This window comes from Pongo pygmaeus, chromosome 14 (assembly GCF_028885625.2).
Source record: "Pongo pygmaeus isolate AG05252 chromosome 14, NHGRI_mPonPyg2-v2.0_pri, whole genome shotgun sequence".
Lineage (NCBI taxonomy): Eukaryota > Metazoa > Chordata > Mammalia > Primates > Hominidae > Pongo > Pongo pygmaeus.
In genome coordinates, this window is record NC_072387.2 from 36964135 (window position 1) to 36984139 (window position 20005).

Consider the following 20005-nt stretch of genomic DNA (forward strand, 5'->3'; position numbering starts at 1 on the left):
AGATTATTCCCAAACCAACACAGCCACTTACCTGCATTGGAGATGCAGTGTCTGGCCTGCTTGCATGACGTGCTGGGTGCCTTTTAAACTCAGTTCAGGATCTTTTAATTTTGAACCTGAACTAGATCCTGAAAAACAAATTTTTAAAATGTATTATTTGTAAATTGCCTTCTTACCTTTCTTTAAGTTATCTTTCCATAAAGATGAATTTTTCATTTTTAATTTATTTACATCTTTAATTTACTTGCATCTTTAATTTATAAGCAAAAGATACACTAATACAAATTTCTCTTAATTCACAAATTTTTTCTAGCTCTACCCTTGCTCATAAATATTATATATCCTTTTATACCAAATGACCAAAATAACATCCGAAAGCCTATTTATGTAGAATGGTAATGGATTCATATAGGTTCAATGCAATTATATTAAAATATATAACTAGTTATAATATTCAAATATGTAATAACTTAGTAAAAACTCTCAAGAACAAATGTCAGTGTCATCCAAAATATATTTTCAATACTGAACTTTTTCCAGTGTGGGTCATCTAGTCTTATAGGCCTGTCTCATCTTTTTTTCTGAATAAAAAGTACAGAAATTTTCCTGGGCTCTGGACTTCATGCAATCATTAGTTGAGCAATGATATTTTTGGCCAATCATTTCCCTTTCTGAACCAGTTTCCTCATTTGGAAAACTAATTTTAGAATCAAAATCAGTTTTAGAAGCCATTTGGTTTGTCTTACATAATCTATGAGTTCCCTTTATAATGGTACAGTCAAAAGGGAACTGTTCACACACTTACGTGACATTCGACAAACATCTTGGAAGATTGTTGTGAGGCAATAAAGTGAGGTGGTGAAAGTGCTTTAAAATCTACACATCTCCATATGATGCAATAATGACATCCATTTTAGTGACTAGCTGTATCACCCTAGACAAGTCATCTCTCTTTCCAGATCTCAGTTATCTGTAAAAAAGAGATTGGACTAGACGACCTTGAAATCTCTGACCTTCCATTTCTCACAGTCCCAGCCTGATATAGCTTGGATGCTGACCCTCCAATTCTGATGGTGAATTGTAATCCTCAGTGTTGGAGGTGGGGCCTGGTGGGAGGTGTTTGGATCGTGGGGGTGGATTCCTCATGCATGGCATGGTGCTGTTGTTTAGATCTGACTATCTGAAAGTGTGTGGCACCTCCCCCCTTCTCTTGTTCCTGCTGCCACCATGTGATACACCTGCTCCTGTTTTGCCTTTGACATGAGTAAGGGCTCCCTGAGGCCTCACTGGAAGGCGAGCAGATGCTAGCACCATGCTTGTACAGCCTGGAGAACTGTGAGTCAATTATACCTCTTAATAATTACCAAGCCTCAGATATTTCTTTACAGCAATGTAAGAACAGCCTAACAGACAGCCTCATGATTTTTTGAACCATAGGTGCTACAGAGGCTGAGCCTCCCTTGAAGCTATTACTGACCAATCAGAATACTATCACTAACGATCTCTCTCGCCTCCTTCCTCCCCTCATCTCTCACTCTCTCTTCTCCTTCTCCCTCTTCTTCACCAGCCTCCTCCTCCTCCCCTCTTCCCAGGCAGCTGCAATGCCTCCGAAAGGCAGGGGATGAGGGGCCCAGGATTAGCATTCCTTAGGTGGGAATAGAAGTTAGCAGGAGAGAGGAAAGAAATTCTTGGAGGGAGGAAAACTTAGTATTTGGCACCAATCTCAGGGTATAGCTTTCTTTAAAAAATCAGTTTAAACAGTGGAAGCAAAGTAGAAGCTCTCAGTGGATGATCATGCAGGCTTTACCATTAGGTCACAGATCTGTGAGATGATGCGTGTGTCAAATACCCTGGTTATGCCCAGCAGTCCTCTCCAGTGTTTCTCTTGGATTTGACTATCTCAAAAACTGGATTCAGTTAGAAGATCTGCGTTTGAGGCTTAGCTTTTCCACCTACTGACTGCATGACTTTGGCATCACTTAATTTTCTGCTCCTTAGGCTCCTCGTGAGTGGAACTGGAAAGCCTACGAGCCACCTCACAGGCAGGGTGTGTGCATTTGGTGCTGTGCTGTGGAAGAGGCTGGCTTGCTGCCTGGCACGTGGCAGATGCCCACTGTCACCAACATCTAGGGGAATCACTTCCCCTCCCCCTGCTTCTGTCAGAATATTTTGCTGGGTATATAATTTCAAAGATATTAAATTAACATATGCTTTTCTGGTATTGCTGATGATATAAATTAATATCTTTTAAATTTTTATTTTATTTTATTTTATTTTTGAGACAGAGTTTCACTTTGTTTCCCAGGCTGGAGTGCCTTGGCATGCATGATCTTGGCTCACTCTGCAATCTCTGCCTGCCAGGTTCAAGCGATTCTTGTGCCTCAGCCTCCCGAGTAGCTGGGACTACAGGTGCGCATCATCAGCGTGGCTAATTTTTTGTATTTTTAGTAGAGATGGGGTTTCGTCATGTTTGCCAGGCTGGTCTTGAACTCCTGACCTCAGGTGATCCACCTGCCTCGGCCTCCCAAAGTGCTGGGATTAGAGGCGTGAGCCCAGCCTAAATTAATATCTTAAAGGTAATTTTTACTGATGGTAGATCCTGGTATCAAAGTACTCCTAAATAAAATGGCTGAATATTAACTAAATTAAATCCCTGTTTCATATGGATCCCATTGGTCTATCAAATAACCTCCTAGATCAAGTCAACCCCTTCAGGTACCTAGGAACGTATTTTAACTCATCTATATGAGTTTCTTGAGGCAACATGTAGCCCAAAATCAGGGATCTGTGGAAACGCCAGACTTTTCTAAAGCCACAGCCAGCAGTGGATAACACCTGCCCTGAGAAACTTCCATGCCAGAATGGTTTCTGCCCTTCTTTATGGCATGGAACTCTGGGGATTTAATTGAGCAATTGTTCATGTGCTGGAAAAGATCCATCGAAGCTTCCTGTGGAAAATTCTGGCATTACTTGTAGTTATCTCTGTGGCCTGTCTGGAGATGCTGAGCGCTCCCGTTCAGGAAAAGAAGCAGTTCCCCTGTTTGTGACATCCCACTGCCTACGTCTTGGTTTCCAGATCATATGAATCTTTCTTTATCAGCAACCTAGAACACCAGTACTCCTGACCCTCATCAGAGGAAACCGCTAACTTCAGAGAACCACCGAAAGCCCAGCTGAGAGAAGTGCTATTTATTTATTTATTTATTTATTTTTGAGACGGAGTTTTGGTCTTGTCGCCCAGGCTGGAGTGCAGTGGCACAATCTCGGCTCACTGCAGCCTCCGCCTCCTGGGTTCAAGTGATTCTCCTGCCTCAGCCTTCCAAGTAGCTGTGATTACAGGCGCCTGCCACCACACCCAGCTAATTTTTATATTTTTAGTAGCGACGGGGTTTTGCCATGTTGGCCAGGTTGGTCTCAAACTCCTGATCTCAGGTGATCCGCCCACCTCGGCTTCCCAAAGTGCTAGGATTACAGACGTGAGCCACTGCGTCGCGCAAAAAGTGCTATATAGAGAAGATCTCTTAGACAGTGTGCCCTCTACTTGTTCCTGCCCGCACTCCCCATGCTGTCCCCCAACCAGAAGACAACATAACTGAGTGGTTAAAAGACACTGACAAAAATGGGGTTATTCTAAAAAAAAGTGTTGCCACCTAATTTGTCTCCAGTAACATCAGTGTATTTTGCACTTGGAAGGAGGAGGCTAGATAAAAAATAGTTAACCAAAACAAAGGAAAACAGAAGTATAAGGAAACAAATTTCCAAGTAACTGGTGACTTCGAGTGCATCACTATCCTTCAGTTAATAGGACACTAGAATCTCATAAAGGTTACTGGAGGTGTCAAGATTATAGTTTAACAGGAAAACGAATAAGAAAAAGGGAAAGTGAAAATATTTATTTCTCGAATGTTTTAAATTCACATTATTAGGCCTTAAAACATTTCTTTGAGGCAGTTTAATGTCCATGTACCTATCTGAGTAACAAAGATTCAACATTTGTTTTAGCATCTACTGCATGCTAGACACTTGCCCATCTTATTCGTGATTTAGATAAAGATAGATGTGTATGTACATACCCATAAACACGTGCATAGTCACAGCATGGGGAACTCAGTCTCAGTAGCTCAGAGTCATGTTGCCCATTTACATAATAAACCCACAGGCTATTTCATTTTCAAGGGTGGAGTGCTATCGTTTAGCAATGAATCTCAGATGGGGATGAGAACTTTCTACTGCTTCACATGGCAGCCTAGAAATCTGATTTAAAAGAATGATTTTTGTCCTCCCAACAAATGATCTTGTCCCTTCTGTGAACTACTGTTTTCATCAAAGTCAATTACAATATAATCATAAGAGGCATACAGATCTCCTTACATCAGGAAAACATTTAAATAAAACAAAACAAAAAAACTCAACATAGAGCATGAAAATGGGCTTTATCCCATGCTACTTTGTTAGAAAAACTGTTAAGGTCAAGCAGTGTGTAGGCTAATAGCATTAAAAAACCAACATGTGAACGTAGACTTATTTGAACACTGACACTTTGTATTGATCTTATCTGAGTATTTTTTTCATTGTTTTTCTGTTCTGTATTATCTGGCAGGTGGAACAGAACTTTACGACTCTTTGACACAAATCCCTTCTCTCTTTTCTCACATGCTAGACCTCACATAGAAAGCCTATACGTAGACTGTTCTAAAATGCCACCTTAATTCCCACCTTAGTTACATTAGGCAAAATGGAATGTTTTCTTTGACTTCATTGGGAAGAGTGAATACATATCCAAGTAAATGATGGCTTTATTTTGCAACCAAATCCAACGCCCAGATGATTGAGGCTCTTTCTTCAAATGCTCTTCAAAGCTGCCATGATGGATACTAAAAGAGCCAACTCCCACTGGAGGTCATTATGAACCAGACAGCCTTGAGGTCACTTGTAAAACTCAAGACTCTCAATGTAAAGTCTGTAAAGTCTGACTAAGAGTATGTTTAGAAAACTGCTATTTTTACTAATCTAAATAAACAGTGTTCTAGCTGGTCAAACCCAACTTCAGGACAAATCCCCTGGTTTCTCTCCCACCAGATGCCACCTTGGTGCCCCTTATTCTATTGAAGTCTTAGGGTTATTCTCTGTAAGAAAGGAGCTTTCTTTGAATATAATTCATGAAACATCTGTGTTTTTCCATTTTTTATTATGAGTCAGTCATTAATCTCCCTAGCTCTGCCACTTGCGAGTTCTGTTGTGGCAATAGGCGGGCCACATTAAGCCTCCGATTCTTCATCTGTCAACACAGGAGGTTAGGCTTCGGTTTTTAGGATCCTTTTCAGCTAAAAATTCTGATCCTGGGATCACAGTAATTGATAACGATGTATAAGTTAGAAATCACATTTTAAAAATACTTATGGTTAGTAAAAAGACAACAGCCCAATTTTAAAAATCAACCAAGGCTCTGAATAGACACCTTCCCAAAGAAGATATATAAATGACCAATAAGCCCATGAAAAGACAAATGACATCATTATTCATCAGGAACATGCAAATAAAAAACACAGGGAGACACCACTTCATGCCGACTGGGAAAGCTTAAATAAAAAAGACAGATAAGAACAAGGGTTGGTGAGAATGTGGAGAAATTGGAACCCTCTTACATTGCAGGTAGGATTTTTAAATGGTGCAACCCACTTTGGCAAACAGTATGGCAATTCCTCGATGGTTAAACATAGAGTTGATCATAATTTAAACACATGACTCAGCAATTGCACTCCCAGGTATCTACCCAAGACAGATGAAAACATCTGTCCACATAAAAACTTACATACAAATGTCCACAGCAGTATTACCTATAACAGCCAAAAAGAAACAACCCGGGCCCAGCGCGGTGGCTCACACCTGTAATCCCAGCACTTTGGGAGGCTGAGGAGGGTGGATCACCTGAGGTCAGGAGTTCGAGATCAGCTTGGCCAACATGGTGAAACCCCGTCTCTACTAAAAATACAAAAATTAGCCAGGCATGGTGGTGCACGCCTGTAGTCCCAGCTACTTGTGAGGCTGAGGCAGGAGAATGGCTTAAACCCGGGAGGCGGAGATTGCAGTGAGCCAAGACCGCACAACTGCACTCCAGCCTAGGTGACAGAGCAAGACTACGTCTCAAAAGACAGACAGACAGATGGAAGGAAGGAAGGAAGGAAAGAAAGAAAGAAGGAAAGAAAGAAAGAAAGAAAGAAAGAAGGGAAGGAAGGAAGGAAGGAAGAAAGAAAGAACCCAATGTCCATCAACTGATGAATGGGTAAATAAAATATGGCAGATCCTTACAATGTGGTATTATTTGGCAATAAAAAGGAATGCTGATATGTGCTGCCACATAGATGATCTTGAAAACATTATGCTGGTGCACAGAGAAAACGTCACGTAAGCACACAAGGAGAAAGCAGCTATTTGCAAGCCACAGAGAGATGCCTCAGGAGAAACCAGACCTGCCAGCACCTTGATCTCCTTGATCTCAAGCTTCCAGCTTCCAGAATTATGAGAAAATAAATTCCTCTAGTTTTATTGTTAAAAAACAAAAACAGGCTGGGCATGGTGGCTCATGCCTGTAATCCCAGCACTTTAGGAGGCCGAGGCAGCTGCATCACCTGAGGTCAGGAGTTCGAGACCAGTTTGGACAACATGGTGAAATCCTGTCTTTACTAAAAATACAAAAATTAGCCAGGTGTGGTGGCATGCACCTGTAATCCCAGCTACCCGGGAGGCTGAGGCATGAGAATCACTTGAACCTGGAGGAGGAGATTTCAGTGAGCCGAGATTGCACCACTGCACTCCAGCCTGGGCGACAGAAACTCTGTCTCAAAAACAAAACAAAACAAAAAAACCACACACAAACACACACACAGACACAAACCCCACAAATCATTGTACTAAGTGAAAGAAGCCAGTCACAAATGGCCACATATTGTAGATTCCATTTATGTGAAATGTTCAGAACAGGCAAATCCTGAAGACAGGAAGGTAGATTAGTGGTTGCCAGGGCTTGGGGGGGAGGGGGATGGAGAGTGACTGATAATCAGTATGGGGTTTCTTTTGGGGGTGATGAAAATGTTCTAAAATTAGATTAATGGTGATGGTTGCACAACTCTTGAATGAACCAAAAACCACTGAATTATATACTTTAATATTCTTGTCTCTTACAGTCATATTTTGGGGTGTCATATTCTGGTCTCCTACACTATGTGAGCTTTATCTCAATAAAGCTGCTATTTTTAAAAACCCAACAACTTATTACTAAAGTAATCACAGAGTTATGTTGAAGGCTTAGAATATCCAGTTATTTTGAAATTTGTTGCCACATATTACCCCATCAGTGTGAGATTTTACACTAGTTGTTTTTCCAGCTTAAAACTTTAGAAGGCTGATTTTAGAGACCTAATTTTCCCTTAATGTTCCGTAACATCACTACCTAATAGTAGAAGTTTACAAACATGTTGCAAAAAACTTGCTGTTCCTTCCCCCATCACAATCTTTTCAATTTAATTTAGTGTTAGTTTTAAATCACTCCTAACTGCATATTTTGAATTTTCCCTACTTAAATGGAAATTTTTAACAAATTATGTCACTAAGACTCTGAATAAATCTGGTGTTTCCTTTTATATCAATTTTTTTATTTCTAATTTATTTGTTTTTAACTTAAAGCTCTGTATATTCCATTTATTTGAAATGAAATGCATCTGTCTTTGATTTTGCATACTGCGTTTTCAGTAGTACATAATCCTGAACGATAAATGGCCTCTTTATCTAAATAGAGATCCCTAAGTATCATGTTTCTAAAATTTGAATTTAAGATCATGAGCCTTTTACAAAGGTTGTTCGAGATTAATTAAACATAATTCACAATAAGAGAAAATATTCTTTCCTTAAGATGTAACTTATTAAAGGCCTAAATCTCATAGAATCTTTGTGGTTGGTGGCAAGGGTGGGAGAAGGGTTAAGAATGCAACTGCAAATTTCCAGAAGCTACCAACATTTTTATTTGCAATGCTAATTCTTATAGGGCTCTGAAACTTAATAAAAAAAGTTAACTCTTAGTTCTTAACCTCTGTGTCATATCTCTATCCAAGTATTTATCAGATAATATGAAGTGGGCATTATAAGTGAATGCCTAGATTAAAATAACCACAGTAAATGGAGACTACACTACCAGCAATGCTGACAGGGACCATGCTTTGATGAAGAGCATTATAATGTCCCATCTCCTCTCACTTCCAGAATGATGGAGAAAGGCCAGAGAGTTCATATTCCATCCACCAACAGACTAAACAGAAGATGTGAAAGCCATGGGGATTCGTATGAACTGAAAGCATATTTTTTAAGTCCCACAGTTAGCAATGATACTAATTTTTAAAATGTTGGGTTTTTCTTCCAGAACAACTGGCCTTAAATCAAGAAAGAATGTAAAGAAATGAAAGAATGTGCACATAAATACACACACACACACGCACACACACACACACACACACGCCTGCTGACACGCACGCATACACTTTTCTCTCCATGAAAACTTCAAGTTTGTTTGAGTGGTGGTGGGGAGTTTGATGTAGAACTAGAAGAGGTTTTTGGTGTGTGCTTTAATTACATTTTTCATTCAGCTTAGGCTTAGGGAAAGCTGTTTCTAGGCGGGGATTTAGAAATTGACTTGAATGTGGCAAGAGTATGAAGCTGTGACTCACTGCTGACTAATCCCTTATGCAGATAAGATTATTTGTGACTTTGACATGGGCAACTTTACAAATACGTAATATTTTATTTTAGAGTAATTGTGTTATTGGTCTTTAAGATCCACAATAGGACTGAAAGTTTAGGCAGCTGCTGTCCAGCAACATTATATTTAGTTTGTAGAAAGCTTCTAATCCTAGGAACCTGCTTTTTCCTTTAAATCTTTATAGTATATTAAACTCACTATTTTACCACACTGATTTCTTGCTTTAGAGGTTTTGCCATTCTAAGTAATCCTCAAACTATTAGATTCAATATGTGAAGTCTCTGATCTCAAAGCCTGAATAGAAAATTCAAAATAGTCATGTATATAGCATTTATGTCCTGAATCCAGGTGTCAAAAAATAAATCAAGAAATTACCTAAATGTTTAACACCAGCAACTGGAATTGGCACTTCTCCGCAATTATGTTCATTTCAATAATTCTGCTCTGGTTTGTTATCTTAAGGCTGTCTTACAATTCATATATTAATTGTCTGTCAATGACACTCATAGATAGGTTTTGTAGCTCTTAGCACGAAGGACGTCATACTGTTAGCCACTGAAGTGGCCAAAGTCTAAAATCATCAGAACTTGGACAGTTTTCATCCCATCCATACATGGGTCATTGACTTTACTCATTTTTCCTTAAGCTTCATAAAAGTTATTTACACGGAAAAAAATCTGTGTGGTTTAAAATGTTTACCAGGAAAAAATGCTCTAATAACATCAACATTCCTACTGTCAATGTTTATGAGGGAAACATGCCTTCCGCATGCCTCTCTGAGCTTTTTAGTTGACACTGCCTTCTCTGAGGGTCACAGTTTAACAGGGCACATTTATTGATCATTAGGCCTGTCACCAGGCTACCATCAGGGACCTACCCTTCCAATGACCTATAGCCATGCACAACTCCTTTTCACGTGACATCAGAGTTAATTAAGGTTGGTTTGGGAGAAATCTCCGTTGACCAAGGAGTTACCTTTTCCCAGAAAATGCTCTACTCCTACACCGCTGGTCTGTTATTAAATGAGCTCAAAAACCACCTCCATAGAGCTGTCTAACAATATGTCATCTCAGCTTACCATACGATGTCATGAAAGTTATCTGAGCTGCCTAGGGCAAAGGTCAAGATCTGGTTGACAAGGCATGAGACATAACTCATAAAATACTCCGTAGAGAAGTCTGGTAGACCTTCGTCTGGTTATGCAAAGGGCCACGAACAGAGAAAACACTCTTTACACCCTAAAAATGCATAGAGGAACATTTTGTCTGTTAGGCAGGGCTTGGACACGTCTCTGTTTTCTGTATCAATGGCAGGACACTTGTTACATTTGAAGCTTACTCCCCACGGGCTTATGTTCTTATCCAATGTCACTGTTCAGAGGTCTGTGGGGAAACTGAGCTCTGACGTCACGTCTTATAGAATGGATCATAATTGCCAGTAGTGTTATGCTACTCAGAAGTTGTTTCAGGCCAAAATATACACATTTTCAGATTGTGAACACCTGGAAGAGACATGATAACTGATTGCTCAGTGGAGGTGCCATTTCAATAAACACACTCAATGTATGTGAGACTAAATATACACGTGGCTTAATGAAAGTAACTGAGTTTTTAAATTAATTTGTTAATTTTTTATCAATTTGTGCATCCTCTTTAGAATCATAGTATCTGATCAGTGACAAAATGCTTTTAGCTGCAAGAACATTTGCATAGAGTTGTATTATTAAGACTAGTAGTACTAATAACACGCTTGAACTGCCTTAACGTTAGACTTCTAATCTCTAAATTATTGAGGATTGCAAATTTCAGTTCTGCCAAAGGCATCCTCCATGTTCTCTTTAAATAAACAATTACCAGTTTGGAAGCATAGTATGGAATGCATGTGACTTGCAATCTAAAATGGAAAGTTTTCTGTTTTACATAGCATTAGGATTACAGTTTGGTCTATGTCCAGATATTTTACCAAATACTCTGCTTTCATTACTGTTCAGTGTCAAAGTTCCAGGCATCCATAGAGATGATGACAGCATGTTTCAATGTTATGGATTTGTCATTTATGTGGATCCCTGTGGGTTCCCTTAGAAGGAAAGTCTCACAGAAAAGATCTGGGAGGTATTTTATCAGTTCCGTATAGGAGCTTGCCATGTAACAGTTTAAGTATAAAAGTGGGAATTGGAACTTTTAAATTTTATTCAGCTACATCTTATAACCTGTCATGTGACATAATCTTCAGATCCACACACAGTTCCTTCTGGAAAAAAAATGAATATGTCATGGAGCTGTAATGTGATGCTGTTAAATTACCATAAAATGCATATTGTTCCAGTTTCTATTTTGATTCCCAAATAGTGCCTTCACATTTTTGTATAATAAAATGAAGAAGAAAGACTGGCAAACAGGCAGACAGACAAGTGTGCACCTTAGCACTGTAGCTGTTCATGTAAGAAAAGCCAAAAATGTTATTATAGCAATACAAAGCCTTATCTATTCTCCTCATACAGATTCAACTTCAGAATCTATTACAAATAACGACAGAATACCATTTGCTTTATATATAAAAATGGAGGACAGATGAAATGAGATTGGAAGGCTGAATATGATAAAGTTCTGATGTTAATTTTCAGCTTACTTTGATACAGTGTATGAAGTCCGCATTATATAGAAAACATCTTTCTGGAGTCCTTTAGACTGTTCATAAAGGGTATTCTTTAAATTCACCCACTAACAGGAAAGTTGAGAAGATCTCTATCTTTGCAACCAATAATATATACAAACCCTCTGACCTTTGAGATTTAAATGGCCAAGAGTGTGCAATAAAGTTATCCATCATAGGGGAATTGAGTTTTTGAAAGCTACGTTAGCAAATTTCTAAGACTCATTAAACACATTCTTGATGATTGTGTTTTCTACTGTCAAAATCAGTTTCCTTCTAAGTTAAACAACTTGAAATATAATTGCCTTTCATTACACATATTTTGGACATTAATCATGCTTCGAAAATGGGGTGGACATGTTGATCAAACTGTTATTTTTTATTCTGGGTTTTTCTAATTTCACATTTTCTTAAGATATCCTTCACGTAGTAAGTATTGGTAAGAGCTGTGCTTTTCTAAGATTTCAAAAACTTAAAAAAATCTTATCTTAGATGGAATTCATGTTATACAAGTTTTGCTGAGAGTCAAGGTTCTGGAAGGAAAAGTAATCTATTAAAAGCAGTACATTTTCACCAGCAGTATCTCAATTTTTAAATGAAATAATTTACCGAATGTTTTTCACTCATTTCGGCATGTGATATTAAGGCCTTCCTTACAAATACCCATAGAAGACTTTAGAGTTGTTTGTATTCAATGCCTGGGGAATGCTGGTTTTCATTCTCAGGGGATATATACCCATACACCTTCATTACTCTACCTAGAATTTTATTTCTAGAAATTAGCTTTTTTTAAAATATCATCCAAGACATTATATCTCTGATAGAAGAAAAACAACAACAATTTCTGTTATCAGTTGGCCACCAACCCAATAGCTTTAAAATAACTTATGAATCAGCTCATTCTGTAGGACAAAACCAAAACCAAAGTAGAAGTTACATAAAACCAAAAGGAACAGCTCTGTGGAGAGGTAGTAGGGTGCCCAATGCCGAAGCTGTTCCCATGAAATTAAGCCACCACCTCCTTTGGATGAGACTGATGAACTGAGTTAAGGGTTGGACTCTTAGGCGCAATTCCAGGAGTCTGGGAACTCCGTCCTCATTTAGCTATGCTTCTTATCTCTCTTTTACTGCCAGCCAATCCTGGTTTTTCCCCTCATTACATTCTCTATATGACCCTTTTGTCTCACTCCCTTACCTTGTTTATTTTTCCATCCTCAACCTCAACATTTATTCTTTCATTTAATTTTTTGAACGTATACCGAGACAGATACAACAATAAACAAGACAAACGAGGTTGCTTCCTTTACAGTGTTTATAGCTTAGCATGGACAACAGATAAATAAGTATATATAGATATATATGTAATGATGCATAAAAATAATTTCTGCTTAAAGAAATAGAAAATTACATTATATTTGTGTGTTATCATGGGGAAGTGCCAGGTGTGGAGGTACCTCACTCAGCCCAGGGAGTAAGAGTCTTCTGTTAGAAGAATAAAGTTGAAGGTGAGACCTGAAGAATCAATGTGTATTTGCTAAAAGAAATAGCAGGGTCTCTTTCTCCTTCAAAGACTTCCACATCTTTCCGTCCTCTAAGCTTCATCTTTCCTTTTAAACAAGTGTTTTCTTCTAACAGTTTCACATACATTTCCTTGTTTCTTAGAACTGTTTTTTCCTCGGCCTCTATGCTGGGAGGAGAAAGCTCTATCATCTTCTTTCAGTGCTCTGGTTCACATATTTTTTGTCTGGGGTCTACCTGACTTCACCTGCCACTGGGAAAAAAGCCACAAGTAATCATGCTTTAGATACATACCCAGGTCACGTTGTGCTTGTTGAAACAGAGCACCATGGAAGATGCCTGGGGTGGAGATTCAGCAATGAGGGAATGAATGAGGACTGTCAGATGTGATGCGTTAGCCAGGACTTCATGTTCTTAACGTGTCCTTCCTTTTGGCAGTTCACCTAGCCAGTACCACACATGGCCCAGAGCCAAGAGGAAATCCTTTTCAACCAAAATGTTCTCATTCCAGGTGACAAAACAATGGCAGCAATAGTAACATTACCTAGTGACTCAGGCTCTGTTGGTGTACCTAGAAATTAAAGGTTCTAATCAACTATCTTCTGTGCTGTTTGGGAATCTGAGCCAGTTAACAGTATCCCAGCAGGAAGGCTCATCTCAAGGAAAATATCTCCTGGGAAGCAATTCTCTAGAAGATGGGCAGTGTATATCCTCATTCTCAATCCTGAGTCTAGAGTCGAGTCAGGAGAACATGGCCAGCTTAGCCAAAAATGAGAAAACGGTCACTGGACCTAGAGGATAACCCAAATGGAAGGAACAGAACATCGCCTGTGTATTGGGAGAATTGTTGTCAGCTCCTGGGCATATTTCTCCTAACCTCCTCTGCTTATACACACACACACACACACATACACGTACTTAGAAGGGGAACCAATGAGGAACCATGACTCCTAGAAGGGCCTCAGACCCAGAGAAATGGCTCAGGATATGATTTCAGTCAGTTCAGCCAGTATTTATTGAGTGACTATTATGTGCCAGGCACTGTACTGGATTCACAACTGCAAAGATGGGTCAGAAACATTCCTTCCTCTTGAAGGTCTTTCAGCTCTAAGCTGGCCTCTTAGGGGCTGTCATTTAGAAGTAGAATAGGTGAATACTAAGAAATATGGAAGATAATCTAAGTCAACAAATAGAGATCTCCTGCAAACTATGTACACTATGTTTTTAAGGAACACATCTTTTAATACAGGAAGTCACACATTCTTCACCAACATAAGTGATTTATCTTAGTAAAACTCAGTTAAATTCACAAAATAAGAACACTTATTCAATGATAAACATGTAACACAATGAATACAGCCATATCTACACCTCAAAATAAAATATAATGGATTACTTGATGATAATCCTTTCAGCATCTTTTAAATGAGTGTATTAAAATGTTATAAAATAAAAATCTTCTACACATGCCTGAACTCAGCTTGGAAATAGGGCATGAATCTAGAATAATGACTGTCTATAAAATCGGGATCAGGAGAATTGAATTTAACATGGCTTCTGTTTTTCCTCATGAAGTTGTGGGAGAAAATACAGCCCTCGCCAGGTGTGGTGGCTCACGCCTGTAATCCCAACCCTTTGGGAGGCCAAGGTGGGCGGGAGTTTGAGACCAGCCTGAACAACATGAAGAAATCCCATCTCTACTAAAAATACAATATTAGCCGAGCGTGGTGGTGCATGCCTGTAATCCCAGCTACTCAGGAGGCTGAGGCAGGAGAATTGCTTGAACCCAGGAGGCGGAGGTTGCGGTGAGTCGAGATCACGCCATTGCACTCCAGCCTGGACAACAAAAGTGAAACTCCATCTCAAAAAAAAGCCTGGACAACAAAAGTGAAACTCCGTCTCAAAAAAAAATAAATAAATAAATAAAAAATAACAAAGAAAGAAAAAGAAAAAGAAAAGAAAATACAGCCCTCCAAATCATTGGAAGAGGAATATTTCTTAAACCTCCCCTCCTAAGTTTGTATTTAACATTATCCCAAAATGGTGAATGAATTACTCCAGCAAGGCAATTCCATGCCCATCGGTTTGGACTACAAAGCACATTTAAGAAATAACAACAACCAAGCAAACTTTATTTCTACATTTTAGGATTTTACTCCAAGAAAAGATATATCTGGATATAGAACCACTAAGTTTAATGTCAGTCCCAAAAGGCTAAAGTGAAGTAGAAATTCCTGAAAATTCATTCCTGTTAGTTTCCTGAATTTCCCATTTGCCTTCTAAGTGACTTTGTGTAGCGAATACTTTGATAGGGTATTTTTCATTGACCAGTTTTGAAGACAGAGGATGGGATGGGAGCTTGAGTGGCTGAACCACTTTTAGCTTGTATATCAACAATGTGTGTCAAATATTTCCTAACCCTCAAGAAGTTACAGGTACCCAAAGTCCATTCCAGGGCACTGCAATTACTCAATTTCCACACATATATTTTTCTCTAGTTCCACCAGAATTCCTTATGGAGAGGATTCTGAAGCCATAAAAATTTTCAAAGAACAACAGAGAAAAAAAATTTGATCTAGCAGGAGACATTAAGTGGAAGAAGAGAGTTAAACAATGTTTCTCAAAAAGAAAACAATACCATTAATCATAGATGCAGTGTTGTTGCCAGAGTTTACATTGCCTTTTAAAACTGTTTGTTTGTAATCCTCTCTAGTATATCCCTGCCTCCCCATCTGTTTACATACATTTTTGGTTTCTCTAATGCCAACTTAGAGAAAGAAAACAATCATAAAAATCCAACGGTGGATTTTTACATACATAGACACCATGCACATTTTTACATAGTATATACACCATTCCGTATAATTTCCATCTAAAGCATGTATTCATTTGACCAAACGTTCCAGCTTTTTCTTTGGAGTGAAAGATAAAACTCCTCAATAGGTGGCAGGATAGGATTTTTCTCAGATTCTGGTAACGTGACAGTATTCTGGTTGAAAAAGTGTCCTTCTCCGAGTAACAGGTCAAGAAAGAAGAAGGAAAACACTATTTTCTCCTTCTTGACTTCTCGCAGGTCTATGTTAAAGGAATTATCTAAGAAGGAGGGAGAGACACAGGAGCTACCCGGCTTAAAGAAATGCTCCCAGTGTTGCTCACTGTACAAGGACTGCCAATCAAACAGGGAAATCAAAGTGACTGACAGTAACTTGTTTTAGAAAAAGGCTCTTGGATGGTTGTCTTTTCTCACAAATATGACAGTTTTTTATTCTAAACCCTGAAAACAAAACTCTTGCCTTTTTTCTTTAATTCCTAGATTTAATCATTCAAGATATTTTGAGTAAATGTTGGTGGAAAGAGTCCCTGATTTCAAAATTAAAAAGACCTAGGTTTGAATCTTGGCTTGGCTGTTCCATAAATGGGTGGCCCTCAGCAAGTCAGCAGGGTTTCCTCAGCCTTGGGGCTTCAATCCATAAAACAAAGTTACAGGTGTGCACAGTAGATGGTTAGGAAGAGACTTAATTGAGTTAACACAGAAAGTGCCCTGTGCTGAGATGTTCACATTTTTTTTCCCCTTCCCTGGGGGACAGTTAATGTCCTCCCCTATCCAATTCATGTAGCATCTGCCTTCAGGGTCAAACACTTCCAGGTCGTTCCCTGAGGTATTTTAGTTTCATTCTGGAAAAGCCGTGAGCTTTCTGGAATCTGAAAGGTGCAGAGGAGCCCACGTTGGATTCCTGGAAACCACCTGTGAGAGGGCAGTCCCAGCTTTTTCCTAGGACCTGCCTGATATGAGCTTTTCTAGAATAAAGTCCTGGCCTCATGCTGTTGTTTGTCATCTGAACTGGTTTAAAGCCATATCTAGGAGAGCAGTTTGGAAGCCCACATAAAATCATGTCCTTGATGGCTTTGGGGCTCCTTTTCTGACTAAGTTTTTTGGGAGGTCCTTGAATGCCTATGATAAGAAAACCCACATGATTAAAATTCTGTCTTATTGGAGATGTGAACAGTGTCTGCCACATACAGCAGTGGAATCTCCCAAGGCCACTTAAAGCTGGAGTAGCAGTGGCTTCTCACATTCTTTGGAGATGGCCAAACTCCAAGGATAGAAGGAGGGAAAGACTAGCACAGTCCCCTTGATGCTTTTTCCTTCTCCTCTTTTCATTTAGGCTCGAAGGCACGGTAGGAGGATCCCTAAATGTCGGGTTTGCAAGTCTGATAGACTCAGATTCAAATAATTTCAGGTTTACTTACCACTTCTGTGATCTTAGGGAAAGTATTTAATTTACCTAAGCATCAGTTTTTGCATGGTTAAGAGGACCGTACCTCTTGGGACTGAGTAAAATAATATATGTAAATCCTGTTGTGGGGTGGGGGGAGGGAGGGGGGATAGCATTAGGAGATATACCTAATGTTAAATGACGAGTTAATGGGTGCAGCACACCAACATGGCACATGTATACGTATGCAACTAACCTGCATGTTGTGCACATGTACCCTAAAACTTAAAGTATAAAAAAAAGAAGAAATATTTTTCTGTAATATTTAAATGCCTAATAAATATATAATTGAAATAAAAAAATATGTAACTCAATTACATATATTGATTGTATAGTCAGTAGGGTTTGGTTGCCTCCTTTCTCCCTTCCCCAAAGCATATCTGTCCCTGCAGTCTCGGCACCTCCAGAAAAAGGTGCTAAATCAGGGCCTCTATGATAAGAGCCCCAAGAAGCTGCAGAGCTGCCTGCACTCAGAATCTTGGGGTCAGCTGTCCTCCCTTGCTGGTGTCATGTTAGTCATCAGAGGCTGCTGCCCAGCATGGCTGCCGGGTACTCAAAACAAAATTTGAATTAAGAATAGAAAGCTCTTCTCTGGGGCCTGTTTTATTTTTTATTTATTTATTTATTTATTTTTACTCCCAGATACTGTTTAGAAGGGTCAAGACATGACGTATTTATTGTTATTTACTATAATAAGTTATTTACTGTATTTTCTTGGCCAAACTCCAGCTTAATAGCTAGACTGAAAAGCAAACATGAAGTGTTACACAGTGGTGTGGTCCATTGTGAGGCTGTGCTCCTCTCCACGCAGAGAGGCAACTGCTTCCCACCCCTTGCATCTGAGCTGGGCTTGCTTTGACCAATAGAATGTGGTAGAGCGGTGTTGTAGGCGTTCCAAAGCCTAAGCCTCAATATGCCTTACAGCTTCCACCATCACACTCTTGCAACACCGCTGCCCCCAGGGAAAGGAAGCCCCGGCCAGGCTACTGAATGAGGAAAGATCTCATGAAGAGGGAGGCCCAGCACCAAGGACCCAGTGGAAATGCCAAGGATTATAGATGCATGAGAAACCCAGGTGAGACCCGAAGGGAAACTACTCAGCTGAGCCTAGCGCAAAGGTCTAGAAGAGTCATGAAGCATAGTGCATTGTTATGTTGGGTGACTAAGTTTTGGCACATCTCGTTATGTAGTAATAGATGGCAGATCCAAATGGCTATTGTGCCTCAGTCTTGTAGAAACAGTGACTGTGTGGTAGTTCAAGTGTATGCTCTTTCTGTATTTGAAAATAAAAGCACTAAAGTGGAGCTCATGCAATATTAAGAATTAAATACTCTACAGGTTACCCTGGATGCCCCCAGGAAGGGGGAAGCAGCTTGAATTCTTGGTGTTTCACAGGAAGTGTTCCCAGGACCGTGGTTTCACATGATAGGAGGCCAGCTCTGTCTCCAACCAGCAGTAGCTTTTCACAACAGTGGGGACAGAACCCTGGCACATCATGAAAGTTAGGAGGCCACCCTGCCCCAACAGGTAGAATTCAGCCACCCAAGTGGGAGCCATACTGATCCCAGCACCGGAAATGCAGATACAGAGGCCTGGATGGAGAGGAAATTTCGCAGGCATACTGGAGGAAACCAGGGCTGGACCAAGGCATGTGGGTGCCCGGGACACGCCAATAGTATGGTGTTTGCCAATATTTACATAGAGGAAAGACTGAGCACTCCACAGCATAAGGCAGAAAAGGAGGACTATTGTTAGTCCAGACAGCAATTCACTTCTGCCCCTAATGTACGTACCTCACTCGGCGAAACAGTCCCCCTCTCCTCAGAAGGCAATTTAATCTAGACTCATTGATTCAATGCCCTGGCATTTGATCTAAGTATTCTTTCTTGCACACTCTACTAACACATACTCTTCCTGGCAGGAATTCTCGTAAATAGTTTCTTCCACCTTGTCATATGTCTAGTGATGACTTAGTGCCTTCTACATTTTGGCATTTGGGCAGGTTCCTCCCATGTGGCAAGGCCTCTCAAACTAGCCCCTGGGCAGAGGTTCTCAAAGTGTGATCTCTGGAGCAGGCACAACAGCATCCCCTGGGAACTTGTTAGAAAAGCAAATTCTTGGCCCTACCCCAGGCCTACTGAATGAGAAACTCTGGGGTGGGGCCCAGCCAGCTAGTTTTGCAAGCCCATCAGTTGATTCTAATGTGTGATGAAATTTGAGGTTCTTAACCTCAGCTGTCCATTGGAATCACCCAGGAGCTTTAAAATTACCTATGCCTAGGTCCCTCTCAAGAGTTCATGATTAAATTGGTCAGGGGTACAGCCAAGACCCGAGGATTTTTAAAAGCTCTCCAGATTATTCTAATGTAGAGCCCAGGCTGGGGACCACGGCCCTAGAGAGAGGCAAAGGCTTTCATAGAAATCACTTGGCAGACTAATTCCTAATTAGGGTTTTGCTAAAGGTGGCCTTGAGTTTAAGTGGTTTTATATTTGTGTATAATAACAGCCAAGGCTTTTCATTTATGCTAGGTTCACTTTAGGCCTCTTTTAACAAAAGAATCTGATAATTGTTGTAGCTCTGCTTGTGTAGACCACATGGGTGGTTCAGTGGCTTGAGAGGAAATCCATTTGCGCTCCACCCATTAAATAGAAGGATAGAAGACCAGGCTGAGAAAAAGTGCCTGTGAGCACCGTGATAATCTGTGAAAAGGTAAAAGCATTTGTCAAGACTGGTAATGATGACAAGGAAGAATGTTAAGTGCAAATACATTCCATTTCAAGCCAGTAAGAGGCACGTGAAATGTGTGATC

The 20005-nt window shown here is 39.9% G+C and overlaps 1 protein-coding gene across 4 annotated transcripts in view; it reads right to left on the reverse strand.

The window, feature by feature from the left end:
* The window catches only part of FLT1 (fms related receptor tyrosine kinase 1), a 194829-nt gene that overhangs the window by 167541 nt on the left and 7283 nt on the right, over window positions 1-20005 (reverse strand). For all 4 annotated transcript variants that reach the window (XM_054446522.2, XM_063650729.1, XM_054446523.2 and 1 more), the window contains exon 2: window positions 32-128. In XM_054446522.2, coding sequence (XP_054302497.1) covers window positions 32-128 — 97 coding nt within the window. The remainder of the gene's footprint in view (window positions 1-31; window positions 129-20005) is intronic.